This window comes from Eschrichtius robustus, chromosome 20 (assembly GCF_028021215.1).
Source record: "Eschrichtius robustus isolate mEscRob2 chromosome 20, mEscRob2.pri, whole genome shotgun sequence".
Lineage (NCBI taxonomy): Eukaryota > Metazoa > Chordata > Mammalia > Artiodactyla > Eschrichtiidae > Eschrichtius > Eschrichtius robustus.
Genome location: NC_090843.1, coordinates 11,363,010 through 11,378,067, shown reverse-complemented (window position 1 = coordinate 11,378,067; position 15,058 = coordinate 11,363,010). Strand labels below are relative to the sequence as shown.

General features: G+C 45.2%; 1 protein-coding gene across 2 annotated transcripts in view; it reads right to left on the bottom strand.

Annotated features, from left to right (window-relative positions):
* Nucleotides 1-15,058, bottom strand: part of RPTOR (regulatory associated protein of MTOR complex 1) — a 353,634-nt gene that overhangs the window by 261,665 nt on the left and 76,911 nt on the right. For both annotated transcript variants that reach the window (XM_068529624.1, XM_068529625.1), the window contains exon 2: nucleotides 11,810-11,912. In XM_068529624.1, the coding sequence (XP_068385725.1) occupies nucleotides 11,810-11,912 (103 nt within the window). The remainder of the gene's footprint in view (nucleotides 1-11,809; nucleotides 11,913-15,058) is intronic.

Here is a 15,058-nt window from a genome sequence, read left to right as displayed (position 1 = left end):
CCTCCTAACTGTGACTAACTCTTCCACTCTGTTTTCTGGATTCCAGATCGTTCCACTTTCTCAGACACTAAACTCCATGCTCTAGGATATTCAGCCTCTCCCCTTTAACCAGAGCATTCCCATGGGCTTCTTTAAACTCAAAGTTATGCATATATACTTGACTTAAGGCAGATAGCATCACAACGCTTTCAACAAAACAGCAGCAGTCCTGCCCCTCCATCCACATCCCGAGCCTCACTTCTCAGACGACAGAACTGTCCTCTCTTCGGCCACCATCCCACTCCCCCATTCCCTATTCTCCCAACATAACCACATCACATTTTTATTAAATTAATATTCAGTGTTTTACATTAGTAATGCCTATGGAAATATTATCCAATGCTGAGCCAAGTAGTGTATGAAAATGACACCTTTCTTGAATTGTTTTTCAGTCTCCTTGTTTTCCATGTTTTAATACTAATTCTGCCCCAACTCTCCGGAAGTATCCCTCTCAAATACTACCTTCCACGAAGTATATCAGCTAATCTCTCCCCTCCTCCTGGCCACTGTTGTCTTCCACAAAGTATATCAGCTAATCTCTCCTCTCCTCCTGGCCACCGCTGAACAATCCCGCCCTGGTAGAGAATTCGAGATTCCTCTTTGTAGAAATGGAATGACTCCCAAGAAAAGAGCCTAAAGGGACTGGGGGACAATAACAAAAGGTCTAATGTTAGAGTCATCAGAGTCTCAGAAAGAGAAAAAGTAAGTGCAGAGCTCAAAACGTAGTTGAAGATATAATGTCTGTTAACTTCCCCAATTTGGTAAGAGATGTAAACTAATAGATTCCAGAAGCTCAGTGAACCACAAACAGGATTAACCCAAGGAAACCACATCCTGACACATCATAATCCAATTGTTAAAAAACAAAAGACAGGGAATTCCCTGGCAGTCCAGTAGTTAGGACTCTCACTGCCGGGGTCTGGGTTCGATCCCTGGTCAGGGAACTAAGATCCCACAAGCCGCATGGCACCACCAAAAAAAAAAAAAAAAAAAAAAAAAAGAAAGACAAACAAAAATCCATAGAGAAAAATCAGATCACAAACACAGAATCAGAAATGGGAAAAGCTCTGGATTTCCCAACAGCATTATAAGCTGGACAAAATAGAGCAATGCCTTCAAATCCTCTGTGAAAATAATTTCAACCTGATATTCAAGTCTGAGGGTAAAATACAGGTCTTTTCAGACATGTAAACACAAAACCTGTATCTCATGTTCCTCTTCTTGGGAAACAGGCCACAGAAGAAGGCAACAAAGAATCCAGGAAATGAGACAGAGAGACAGTGAGAAACAGACAGAGAGAACCAGAAAAAGAGAAACCACAAGACACCCATGTACCAGATCCAGGGACCAAGGAGCCCAACAGGAGCTAGAGGAGTGTTTTTTTAAAAAGTAACAGATTATCTGAGCACTGGAAAAAATATTGATAGCATTTGACAGATGTACTGGAATATATGTAAAAAATAAAATAAACTCATAAGTTCACAGAAAATTTAGCAAATTTGCAACTACAGGGGAAAAGGTTATATATACATGTATAGACAAGAAAGGACTCAATCAGAGTAGCCCCTCTGGGAAGGGTGGGAGCAGGACAGAGCTCTTTCTTAATCTACCTTTTAGTACTCTTCGATTTTTAAGATATGCATATGTTACCTTCATAAAAATAAAATAACACAAAAATGAATTATAAAATTAAGTAACAGGACTTTAGAGCTGGAAGGGGCCTTTACCATGGATATGTCAAAGTCATCAAGGACTCTTCACAGAGTCGCCAGGCCCCACCCTGGAAAGTCTAATTCAATAGCTTCAGAAGAGGCCAGTGACCTGATGAGCAGCTCTGGCTGAGGGAAACCTGGTGAAAATTGGGTTATAACTAACTTATCTGGAAGAATTATGGTAAACTTGTTTTAATCCATAACTAAAGAAATTAGATGTTAATCTTTAGCTCTCTCTGATATGGTAGGAACAGAGTGTTAGGGTCTCAAAAGAATTATAATGACAGCAATCAACGCTGCTGTAATCTGAATCACAAGACCGGCAAGAGACAGGAATGAATTGGGATCTGAAAAGTTAAAATTATGGGCCACCTAAGTGCATAAGGAAGGGAAACAGAGCAAAGGGAACCAAAGCAAAGGGAAGCAGAAAACAGCTTCAACAAATTGAAGCCATCAAATAGCTGGTTATGTCCTGTGCATGATGACCAACAGAGTAAATGTCAGAGCTGGTTTGAACGCGTCTAATTCATGCATCCACACTTCCATGCAGTGCCCTTGTGGTCAGCGCTCTGGCCATAGGTGACCTATGGCTAAGAGAACAGAAGTGGTTTCCTCTGTAAAAAGATAAAGGCCTGCCCATGAATCACATTGATCAGTGGCAGCTCTTAGGCACATCCTCTAAAGAACCACGACAAAGGCAAAGGGAGGGAGGGAGTTCCAAGGCCCAGAGTGTGGGGAGACGAAAGCTACACCTCCTCCTTGGACTTCACCCTCTGGAAAGCCCAGGCCCCCACCTGCCCCTTCCTCTCCCCATTGTTCCCAGCGAGGGCATGTGGAAAGCATGTGGGAGCTGGAGAGAGCCATGCCACACTTCTCTGTGCTCCTCACCGACGGCCCAGCAGACACTGGAGCCTCACCAGTAGTGGCGGCCGACAGCAGCACCCACTCTTCTTCCCCTGGTCTCGGATCAAAATACCACCACCCAAGGGAGGAGCAGGGGCAGCTACCGGCCATCCATCAGGCTGTGATCAACTAAGTGAGGCTGTCACATCCAACCCACTGGGAATCCCTGCGGTCAATTAGTTTTTTGGTTTCCTTCCAAGAATATGACAGCGAGTGGGAGAGGGGGAGGTGAAGAGAGGGAAAGAATGAGGACAACTAAAATGGTGCATTTAATACTACATTTACTAAAATAAACAACTAAATAACTTAAGTAAACTAAAATTAAATTCCTGGGTGGATACTGCTGACAATGTTATCAATCTGATGTGGGGTGAAGTGGACAGAACATAAATTTAAAATTGTAGTTCTGTCTTAATAAAACACTTCTCTTCTAATGCCTTCACGGGTTTCTACTTAATGAACGAAGTGAGTTAGTGAGTGAGTGAGTGGGTGGGTGGGTGGATAGATGGATGGAAAAAAAAGTAGATGGTAACTGGCATTTGCATAAAATTTTAGCTCTTGATAAATCTTCCTGCCTGCAAGCTTTTCAGCATAACCCTCTGTATTTCATGATGCTTAGAACTTCACAATGACATGGACTTAGTCCAACCCACCTCATGACAAAGTAGAGAAAGCTGAAGCTTAAAGTGGTCAAATGACTTAGTCCAAGGTCACAAAGGTTCCTGGTGGTGCTGGCATTCAGCCAGCCCAAAAAGTGGAGCCTTTTTTACCTCCCCGTCTTCTTCACATTTACACAACCCGACTACCATGTCCTATCCAATTTTCCTTCAAAAGACCCTGCGCTCCATCACTGCAACTACGTTGGTCACTACGTGATGGTCACTACAACCATCAACTACGACTGTATTGCTCCAACCAGCAGCACCTCGTGCTGACACTACTGAGACTCCCTGCTCCCAGCCAGTTCCTGAAGACGCTGCAGGGAGCAGAGGGCAGAGGCCAGGGAGTGCAGTAGGGCTCACTGACCTGTCTCCTCTCAACCCACTGACCTGTCTCCTCTCAACAGACCAGCGCAGTGAGTCCTTCTAAAATACTGCTTCTATGATGTCACTCCCCCAAAAGGCCTAAGGTGCCTCCTGAATACTCCCATTTAGAGAACATACAAAATCAGCAGAGATAACAGGTGCTGTCAATACAGTGGAGCCCAGGGCCTGGGTGACTGGAAGGTGACAAGAGACAAGATAGGCTTCCAGGCCACTGATAATATTGTTTCTTGATCGGGGTCTGATCAGTTTGGGAAAACTTATCAACTACATACTTGAATCAGTGCACCTTCCTGAACGTATGCTATCCTTCAGTACAAATTGAAATTTTAGAACATGTAGAGCTCACTGCTCAAGGAACATTTGTACTTCTTTGTAGCTTGCATTTAGTGGACATCTCCTAAGTATTTGTTCACCGACTTATTAACTGAGCACTGCCTCCCAGATCAAGTGCAAATTTCTTTATATGTCTTTCAAGGACTCTGCCACTAATCAGTTGTGTAACTAATTTCTGCTTGAGAAAGTACTTAACGGCAAAAAGGCCACTGAAATCAGAAACGGTTTTTAGTGGCTCTGTATTCTATTAGCCATAATATCATCTACATACATTTTATAAGTAGTAGCGCACAGAGTGAGAGGCATTTCATCTCACTGAGCTCAAGGATAGAGCTGGGAGCCCCTCAGCTGTACGGCCCATGGCAGTAATGCTCTGGCTAACGGCCCAACCCCGACTCTCCCAGTACCTGAGGGTCCTAGGAAGGGAGCCAGAATCCTGCAGGAGCCTTCTCTACAATTAAGCCCCATCCTAACCACTCAACCTCCCTCCCCACATATCCACAAGTAGACCAGGTCCCTGTTGTCTTTTGCTGTGTTGTATACAAACACCAAGAGCTGGATGTGTTCTCAAAAGAGCTGAGGAGGGGGTGGTTGGGACGCCCTGTTTTAAGTATGGGCCTCGCTGTCTACACAAAAGTCACTTTGCACAGTAGAGGAAGGGAGGCTCCGAGCAGTTACACAGTCCTCCTTCGGGGGAAGCCCAGACACTACTACAAGAGGCTGGCGTCACCGGACAGAGAAAACAGGGTTTAAACCAGGAGCCCCTTAGAGCAAGAGTGCAGGCATGGGGCGTGCCCCAGCATCCAGCAGCAGGGCCTGGGCGAGCCCAGCAAGTGCTCGCAGGGCTCGGTCCCCACCGCCAGGCCCCTTCTCTTCCCGGGGTCCTTCAGTCTCACCTCCTGTGCAGCCCCTGCCCACCCGTGTGGCCCATTCCGACTCCCCCACATCTGCTGAGCTCGAGGGGCCTGTCTCCCTTGTTCTGGTCTTGTCTCCAGCGAAATCCCAAGGATCACGACTACATTTCTTCTGTGTATACCTCTACACTTAACACATAGATCTCTACTTAACAGACATCTGTTGACCAACTCGACTATCTCTCAAGCCCAAGTCTGATGTAAGGATCAGACGACAGTCTGTGAAAGTGTCTGTAAAACCAAGAGCGACACGCAAAGGCCTACCACCACTATTTTTAGCTCATCAACACAGGTCTCTTAATGCCCACTTGTGTGGAGGGAAGAAGAAAATGCTTTTCTCTAAGGAATAAGGGAAACAAAGCAAAGTGCCTCCCAAATATTTCCTTAGGATAACCAAATTCCCAAGCATCCGACAAACCCATAGCCTTCTTACCTATGATACACGGCTACCATAGCTAGACATAAAAGACATCAAGGCTAAATTACACTCCCTCCTGTTCAGCACTCAGCTCATCTACACTCTGTTTTAAAACACAGATTCCTCCAGCAGGTATGGGCGCACCGTTCTTTAGTGGGATTGTTTTTACTTTAATGTGGGGCCATAAAACAAAACAGCTTCCCCCCGCTTCCCTGAGTGTCGCCTCCATGAAATAAAACAGCATCTTATTATCTACAGGAATGGAGGGGTGGGGCGGGGAGAGGTGTTCAGCTCCCGGACCACGCCTACGGCCTCATGTCTGCACACACACTCCGGCCGGGCTACTCAGGGCCTGTGTGCCTTTCCTCCCTCAGCTGGAGCTCGGAAGCCGGGCCTTGGCTGTACAACAGTCCAGCAGGGAGGGCAGGCCGTCACTGCAGGGTACTGCGGTGCAACCTCTACTTGCTCGTTCTGGCACCACAGGAAAACCTAAAGAGCCGCTTCAGGGACTCTTACATCCTCTGAGCCTCTGGAAGTAGGAGTCTCCCCAACGTGTATGGAGACTGTGCGCACACAGGTACACAAAAAGGGACTGGAAAGTAAGAATCTGTCTATTTCTCAAGCTCCCAGACCCCTTGTCCCTGAGATCAGGGCAGTTTCAACCAGCACAGTCTCAACAGTTTGATGTGTGTCTGCAGCCATAAAGCAATCAACTCGTAATCCCTACACAGCCCTGTGCACAGAAGCACAGGGTTCTTTCCCCTCTCTTTTGGGGCGAGCACACAGAACGGAGCAGAAGTGGCACAGACGCAGGAAGAGCTCAAGCTCCCACCCAGCACCTTGGCCTGCTGGGTGGGGTGGGGAGGCGGGTGCAGGCCCGTGGGGGCTGCTCCTGGCTGAGGGCAGTCCCCATGCTAAGCCCAGTTCACGCTCCAGTTAATCGCCCTCCAGCCAAAAGGTGGGCGCCATCATCAGCTCCATTTTGTAGATGAGGAAACGAAGGCCCCAAATGGTTAAGGGACTCACTGAGTGAAACAGCTGGAATGAGTAAGCTGGGGTCTTGATGAGTGCAAAACCTTCTGAATTCTGGTGATAGAGCACAAAATGCTAAGACCACGTATAAAACATCAATTGGTTGCCTTCTAAACGTAAACATCTTTTTAAGTTATGTGAAGGCACCAACCCCTGCAGGGGGTGTTCCTCGGGACTCCTTCCCCACCCATGACATACTCCGGGTATTCCCGTCCTGAAAAAGGCAGAACCAACCTGTCATCAAGCCTGGGTCTCCTTGCCTCGCCAGCCAAGCCTTCACTGTCCCTCTCCCCTTTGCTCTCCAGGCTCCCAGCATCTCTCACTCAACTGCAGCCACAGCTTGTGACAATGCCAACCTGAAACTCTCATCCAGTGGCACCCGGCCCTCCTCCTACCTCTGCCCACCCAGAGGGGTCTCCGTCACAGGCGGCACCCCTCCCCACTCACTCACGGCCTGGCTCTGCTCCTCTCCCTCTGGTCACTGCACATTCTCAGCAGGTGACCTCCCCAAAATCCCTTTCTCCAACCAGAGAGGTCTTTCCAGCTGTCTGCTGGAAGGTGGCTCTACTCTGAGCATTCCAGAAGCACCTTACCTTACACAAAACGTAATCCCATTATCTCCCCAGCCCAGCTGGCCCCCAACTCTCCATCTTGGTTACTGATATATCATCATCCCTTGAGCTAGCCAAGCCTGAAACCTAAAGCACTTGTTGAAAATGCTGAAATCCCTTCTTGAACAATCCTAAAGCTATTGGGGGGAGAGGCAGGTCTGGGCAAGGTTGGCACCTGCTCTAGGATGAGGGTAACTGCGGTGGCCCAGAATGAGCTGTCAAGTCCAATCAGAGGCTCAGAGCCTGTACGGGGGAAGGAAAGAAGGTATGTCCGTGGAGCGGTGACCCATACGGGGTATCGGAGCCCAGGCAATGAGGAGGACGGACACCTGTGGGGGAAACAGCTGGGTACAAAATAAAGGAGTGTGATGACAGGCATAAGAAGTTGGTTCAGGGACTTCCCTGGTGGCGAAGTGGTTAAGAATCTGCCTGCCAGTGCAGGGAACACAGGTTCGAGCCCTGGTCCAGGAAGATCCCACATGCCACGGAGCGGCTAAGCCCGTGCGCCACAACTACTCAGCCTGTGCTCTAGAGCCCACGAACCACAACTACTGAGCCTGCGTGCCACAACTACTGAAGCCCGTGTGCCTAGAGCCCGTGCTCTGCAACAAGAGAAGCCACCACAATGAGAAGCCCATGCACTGCAACAAAGAGTAGCCCCAGCTCGCCGCAACTAGAGAAAGCCCGCGCACAGCAATGAAGACCCGACAAAGCCAAAAATAAATAAATAAATAAATAAATAAATAAAAAGAAGTTGGTTCACACAGGAGGATTCATCAAATTAGTAAATATATTAAGGATGAAGGATACCAAGGTTCTCACTGTCAGAGGAAGAGTTATAAATATGGAAAATTCCTATTGGTTTGGAATGGGAGGCACTAATGTAATGCATGTTTTTTATTTGTATAGATAATACTATCTATAGATATGAATATAGATCTGAATGAAATATAGATATAGATATGATAGATATGAATGTGTGTCCATGTGTGTCCACACAGAAACACATACACATATTATGCACATGTGTGAATGTGTGCATTCCCTTGCTCCAATGAGAGAGGCCATGGGAGAAACAACACAGTACACAGCTCCAATAAGAACACCTAGAACCCAGATCTCGGTTTTCAAATTCTATTTGCCACTAAAAGGAACTGGGCTCCTTGGAGAAATGGCTGATCCCAGGAATGGAGCAGGGAAAGACGAGATGAGACAGAAAGTACAGATGTAACTCTAAGGACAATGGAAGCAAGACAAAAGGCCATATAAGCCAGTGGGAATGGGTTCCCACTAGCTAAATGGGAAACAAGTGGAGTATCAAGATAAATGACGCTAATATTGGACTATAATCCACTGATTATAATATAAAATAGGAATAAAAATATATAAAATATAAAAAAGGAAACCATGAGCTCAAATTGAATAAACTGAAAGTCTGATGAGGAAAGAAATATTAACGCAGCCAAAGCACCTCTTCCCCCAAAATACTTATTGACTACAAAAGGGAAGGGGGAGGATTTCACAGCTGAAGTTCAGGTACCCCACCAACTTAATCAAGTGATAAAAGAGTTACATAACCAGCAATGGGATAAATCAAAGTCACGTGCCACCTGACAGGACACCACCGAGGAAGGTGGATCTCGTCCATGACACTCTTGCCAAAGAGGCATAAACAAAATTTAATCCCGAGGAAACATCAGGGTTGTTCTGCTAAACAGAGAGCCGGTGATCTTCTGATGTCAAGGTCATGAAGGTTAAGGAAAGACTGAGGCCTGCTCCAGCCTGAATGAGACTAAATTAAGGGCAATGGGTGATACAGCGAAGGGTCCTTGTGCCATAAAGGACCTTATGGGGACACCTGGCAAACTTGAATGCAGCCTGAGGCTTACCCAGTAGCATGGCATCCATGTTAATCCCCTGTCTGTGAAGACCGAGTTGTCATTATGAAAGAGAAACTCTTGTTTGTAGGAATCACACACTAAAGGATTCCAAGGGGATGGAGCATCATTTCAGCAGCTTACTTTCAAATGAATCAGGAAGAAAAACTGCTTAGTGCTCTACTTGCAACTTTTGAAAATGTTTTTTCAAAATAAAAATTAAAATATAGGCTGCTAGACACCATTACAAATTTGCTGAATCAAATCTCCAAGAGCTTTTTTTTCTTATCCCATATTGTTAAAATCACCAACATAAGGACCCACTTTTTTTTTTTTTTAATTATTATTTATTTATTTATTTATTTTTGGCTGTGTTGGGTCTTCGTTTGCGTGTGAGGGCTTTCTCCAGTTGCGGCAAGCGGGGGCCGCTCTTCATCGCGGTGCACGGGCCTCTCACTATCGTGGCCTCTCTTGTTGCGGAGCACAGGCTCCAGACGCACAGGCTCAGTAGTTGTGGCTCACGGGCCCACTTGCTCTGCGGCACGTGGGATCTTCCCAGACCAGGGCACGAACCCGTGTCCCCTGCATCGGCAGGGAGATTCTCAACCACTGCGCCACCAGGGAGGCCCCCAGGACCCACTTTTTAATAAAAGCCAAGCGAAATTTTTTCAACTTAAAAAAGGCAATGTGGGGACTTCCCTGGTGGCGCAGTGGGTAAGAATCCGCCTGCCAATGCAGGCGACACGGGTTTGATCCCTGGTCCGGGAAGATCCCACATGCCGCGGAGCAACTAAGCCTGTGTGCCACAACCACTGAGCCCACGGGCCGCAACTACTGAAGCCTATGCACCTGGAGCCCATGCTCCGCAACAAGAGAAGCCACTGCAAGGAGAAGCCCGCGCACCACAACGAAGAGCGGCCCCCACTCACCACAACTAGAGAAAGCCCACGCGCAGCAACAAAGACCCAATGCAGCCATAAATAAACAAATAAATAAATAAAATTAAATCTAAAAAAACCCGGCAATGTGCCCTTTTGAATTCAAAATCCATCGAAATTATTACAAAGTAGATTGCATACCTGAATTGCAAAAATTTTTTAGGAACACAATATTAAAAAATCTATTCGTTTGCTGGATTTCACACCAAGAAGGAAGTAAGGAATTCTTTGCATTTTCATTAACATTGTCCCATAAATACTGATCAAAGAGACTGGGTGAGATGTGAGGGAGGGTTCTTTGATTTCTATTTGGGGACAGGAGGGTAGGAGGCAAAGGACCCCTAGAGAATCTAATAAAAACCAAGGCCCCTCAGCCCAGAAGGTGCAATGCTGTACTCAGACACCACCACCCACACAATCCCAGCGGGCTCACGCATCCCTAGGCGTACACACCAGGATCCAGGTTGAGAAGCCCTGTGTTAAAAAACCTAACAGAAGAGTAGTTAAAGAGGGAGGAAATAGAAAACAATTGATTAAATTCAGCTTTGACAAGGGATAAATGAAGTGGAAACAGTCAGTGGTGGCTAATAAGAAGTCAATTTCAATCGGCACAGTCACCAGGGGATGGCAGAGAGCCAAGAAAGCATCTAAGGAAACTGGCCACAGAAAACAGCTACTGTCACCGGGCTTGGGGAACAACGGGCCTATGCTTCAGGCAGGAGGCTGTGAAACAAAGGCTGTCATCCTAAGACACCGCCAAAGAGTAGCGAGACAGGTAAGTGGGAAAAATAACTTTTGTTTCCAATTCAGATTATAATAAATTTGTAATTTTTACTATTTAAAGTAGATAAAGGGAATTTCTGCTTTTGCTTAGAATAGGAAAAGCTGGGGGGGGGGGCGGGGGTGGGTTGCCCCGATCCTACCAACAAGAGAAAGCTGAATAATCAATGACGGAAACAAAGGAAAATTCATACTATGGTGGCTTCATTGGTAAATTACACTAAAATTTAGAGAAGAAATAATACCCAAATCAATACAAACTCTTCCATAAAAAAGAAAAGATGGGAATATTTCTCAACTCATTTAATGAGACCAAGCATTATTTTGGTACCAAAACCAAACAAATATGTTACAAGATGAGAAAACTATAGACCAATATCCTTCATAAACAGAGATGCAAAATTCCTTAACAGAATATTAGCAGTCAAATCCAGGAACATATGAAAAAGATAATACAAGTGAGGTTTATGCCAGAAATTCAAGGTTGGCTCCACAACCAAAAAATCAATCCATATAATTCACCACATCAACAGACTAAAAGAGAAAAGCCAGGTGATTATCTCAACAGATGTTGAGAAAGCATTTTATAAGATGCAACATTGATTCTTGACAGAAACTCTCTAAGAGCAAACTAAGAATAGAAGTGAACTTCTTACCTTAGAAAAGGCATCAGAAAAAAGCTTTGGCTAATGCCCTATTTAGTGGTGGGGGCCTAATGCATTCTCCCTAAGACCAGAAACAAGTGAAGGTTGTGCACACTCACCATTTCTAGTCAGCACTGTGCTAAGATGCTCCGAGGAGGATGACGACAAAGAGCAGCCTCGCCTCCTCCTGGAAAGAGCTAGGTGGGACTCCTCACTGTGCAACTGAGGCACCTGCATGCAGGCATCAGTCATTCAGGTTTAAGCGTATATAACTTGTACTACATGCCAGATGCAGGACAAATTTAAAAGAGAAAATTACATAATCCAATAGTCATTATCTTATCAATTTTTCTTGAGACACTTTCTCCACTGCAAATCATAAGTGAATGTATCTATAATAGCCTAAAGGTTATATAACTGCAAAATGAAATAAAATCTTCAGATTTACACAAACCAATCACAGGCCTGCACTGGACCAGGACAGTGAAGGCAAGCCCTGCCAAGCCCAGAACCCCACGCAGTGACCCCTGCAACAGGCTGTAAGAGAGGGACCCATGCTTACCAATCCAGCATTCCAAACGTGCACAAGGAGTAGTCTTCACCACATCTGGAGGGTCCACACCAACATTCAGGCACAAAACTAAGGCAACGCTGACGGTCTTCATCTAGAAACACAACAGAAAAAAACAAATAATTCAATATGAAACTCACTGATGAGTTTTCCAGTTGTTAAAATGTTCCCAGACATACAGAGACCTCTGCTTTTGCAGCCGGTCTTCAGTCGCCTGTTACCTGTGCCACCCCAGGGGTATTTCACAAGTAAGACAGAGTTTCAGAGTCAAGTAAGCAGATGGGGAAGAGTACATGGCAAGAGGTTTTTCTCAGGCTTCCTTATGATATACTTCCAGAAACAGAATTATTTGATCCAAAGATACAAACATTTTAAGACACTTGATACATTCTGCCAAATTACTTTGCAAAAACTCTGCACAAATTTACATTCTGACCAGTTCATCGTTATTCTTGTTATTTAAAATTGTTAATAATTTGATGAGAGAGAAATTGTCATACTGATTTAGTTTGCATTCTTTAGTATTAATAAGGCTGAATATTTTTTTCAAATATTTGTATCCTTTATCCTTTGTGGATTTTCTAGTCATGTTTATACTACCATTTATTTACTAACATCAGTGATATTTTCTAATTGGTTTTCATGTACTCTTTACATATTAAAGATGGCATCCACATTATTTATTGTAAATATTTCCCTAGTCTAGTGTTTGCCATTGGATTCCTTCCTGTTTCTTGACATACCGAAGCCCTGGACCCATCAGCTGATACACCTTCCTCCACACCTGCTCCTGCTCCGACTCCGATGTCCCAGTGTTGGGAAACGTCCGCCCCGCCTATCCAGCCGCTCAAGCCAGAAATCTAGAACTCATCCTTCATTAGTTCACTTGTTCAACAGATATTTACTAAGCACCTACCAGGTGCCAACTGCTATTTTTACAAACTGAAGATACATTAGTAAATCAAAGAAATAAAATTCCTGGGACTTCCCTCGTGGTCCAGGGGTTAAGACTCAGCGTTCCCAATGCAGGGGGCACGAGTTCAACCCCTGGTCAGGGAACTAAGATCTCGTACGCCGCACAGCACAGCCAAATAAATAAATAAATAAAAGAAAAATCCCTGCAAGGAGGGGGAGGATATCATTTCAAATAGGGTGGCCGCTAGGAAGACCACCTGAGTCTCTACTCCCTCCACCAGGCTCCTGAGCGCCAGTGCCCACTGTGACTCCCCATCCATCTCTTTCGTCCTGCTCCTGAATGTCTCTGAGTCTGTCCACTTCACTATCCGCCAGCTCTCAGCCACACTACGTCCAACCTGTGCTCCACCATTTTCCCAGGACCCCTTCCCCTGCCTCCCCCAGTCCAGGCTTTCAAACACATCAGCACACTGCCCTGTTTTCAATCAGTTCCCAAAACCTTCAAGATTCACTGTGAACTGCTCCACACGCTATTCAAGCCTCATAAGCTCCAGATCCTGCCAAGCTCTTCACTCACATCAAGTCTCGCCCTTGGTCTGCCGGCATGAGCTCTGGGTCTTCAAACACAGCCCCTCAGGGCTCCTTGCACGGCCTCACCAGCTCAGGGTCTCTCGGGTTCAGACCTCCACTCCTCGGGGAGGCCTTCCCAGATCCTGTCAGGGCAGAGCCACCTGCTCGACACCACCCCAGCATCCATGTCTTCCTCTTGGTGGAGCCAGGCCCATCCGCGCTCCTCTGTGCACCTGCAGCTCCTCCAAGGTCAGAGGTGACATGCAGGAGCAGACACCTGGCCCAGGCCCAGCTCAGTGACCATCTGCTGAGTGGGTGAATACAGGGATTTTCCTCTAATGTTTTCATTTGTTTCACACTTTACCCTTTTAATCCAGCTGGATATTATTTTGGTATATGGTACCAGGTGAGGATTAATTTTTTCTCAAAAAACTACCCAATGGTGCCAATTCCCCCTGTTAAATAATCTCCCCAAACTCACAGGTTTGTAGTGACTCCTCTAGCATATATTCCCACATAGACCAAATTCTATTTCTGGGTCACATACCTCACTGATTTAACTAATTTATCTTCACAACATTTCACAATGCTTGGGAGAGCCTGGTTTTCTTCTTCACAATTTTTTTTAAACTTTTACTTGGCTACATTTATATTCACCTATTTTTTTCCAAATTAATCGTTATTCAATTTCTTAATCCTATGGAGATTTTGATTAAAGTTGTTTAATCAAACTGCATATTGATAACACTGAGTATTTTAAATTGTCTTCTTTGATCCAATAATTCCACATACGAGAATCTGTCATAGGAAGTACAAAATATAACAAGAGAGAACTTTCTATGTGTAAAGATTTTCTTCACAGCATTTCTTACCATGGAAAATAAGTGGGAGTGACCTAAATTTTCAGCAAATAAGGGAATGTTTAAGCACACCATTATATACTCTTAACAGAATGACACTTAAATTCTTAAAGTGTTAAATGAATAGAAATGGATTCAAAATACAAAAAAAATTACATTAAACATATAAACTAAACTTGGCAAGACATGACATCCTTATGATATTCTATTTTTCCATACAGGAACACAGTGTGTTTCTCTGTTTATTCAAATTTTCTTTTTTCTTTAATATTTATTTATTTATTTGGCTGCACTGGGTTGGATCTTTAGTTGCAGCATGCGGGATCTTTAGTTGTGGCACGTGGGATTTTCAGTTGCAGCAGGTGGGCTCTTAGCTGCAGCATGCGGGATCTAGTTCCCTGACCAGGGATCGAACCCAGGCCCCCTGCATTGGGAGTGCGGAGTCTTAATCACTGGACCACCAGGGAAGTCCTTCAAATTTTCTTTTAATTTTTCTCAGTAATGTTTAGTTAAACATTACTTCTTAGTTTACTTCTTTATGTTTAGTTAAACATTACTTCTTTTTTTTTTTTTTTAAAGAGATTGGAGTTTACTTATTTATTTATTTATTTATTTATTTATTTATTTATTTTTGGCTGTACTGGGTCTTCGTTTCTGTGCGAGGGCTTTCTCTAGTTGCAGCAAGCGGGGGCCACTCTTCATCGCGGTGTGCGGGCCTCTCACTATCACGGCCTCTCTTGTTGCGGAGCACAGGCTCCAGACGCACAGGCTCAGTAGCTGTGGCTCACGGGCCTAGTTGCTCTGCGGCATGTGGGATCTTCCCAGACCAGGGCTCGAACCCGTGTCCCCTGCATTGGCAGGCAGATTCTCAACCACTGTGCCACCAGGGAAGCCC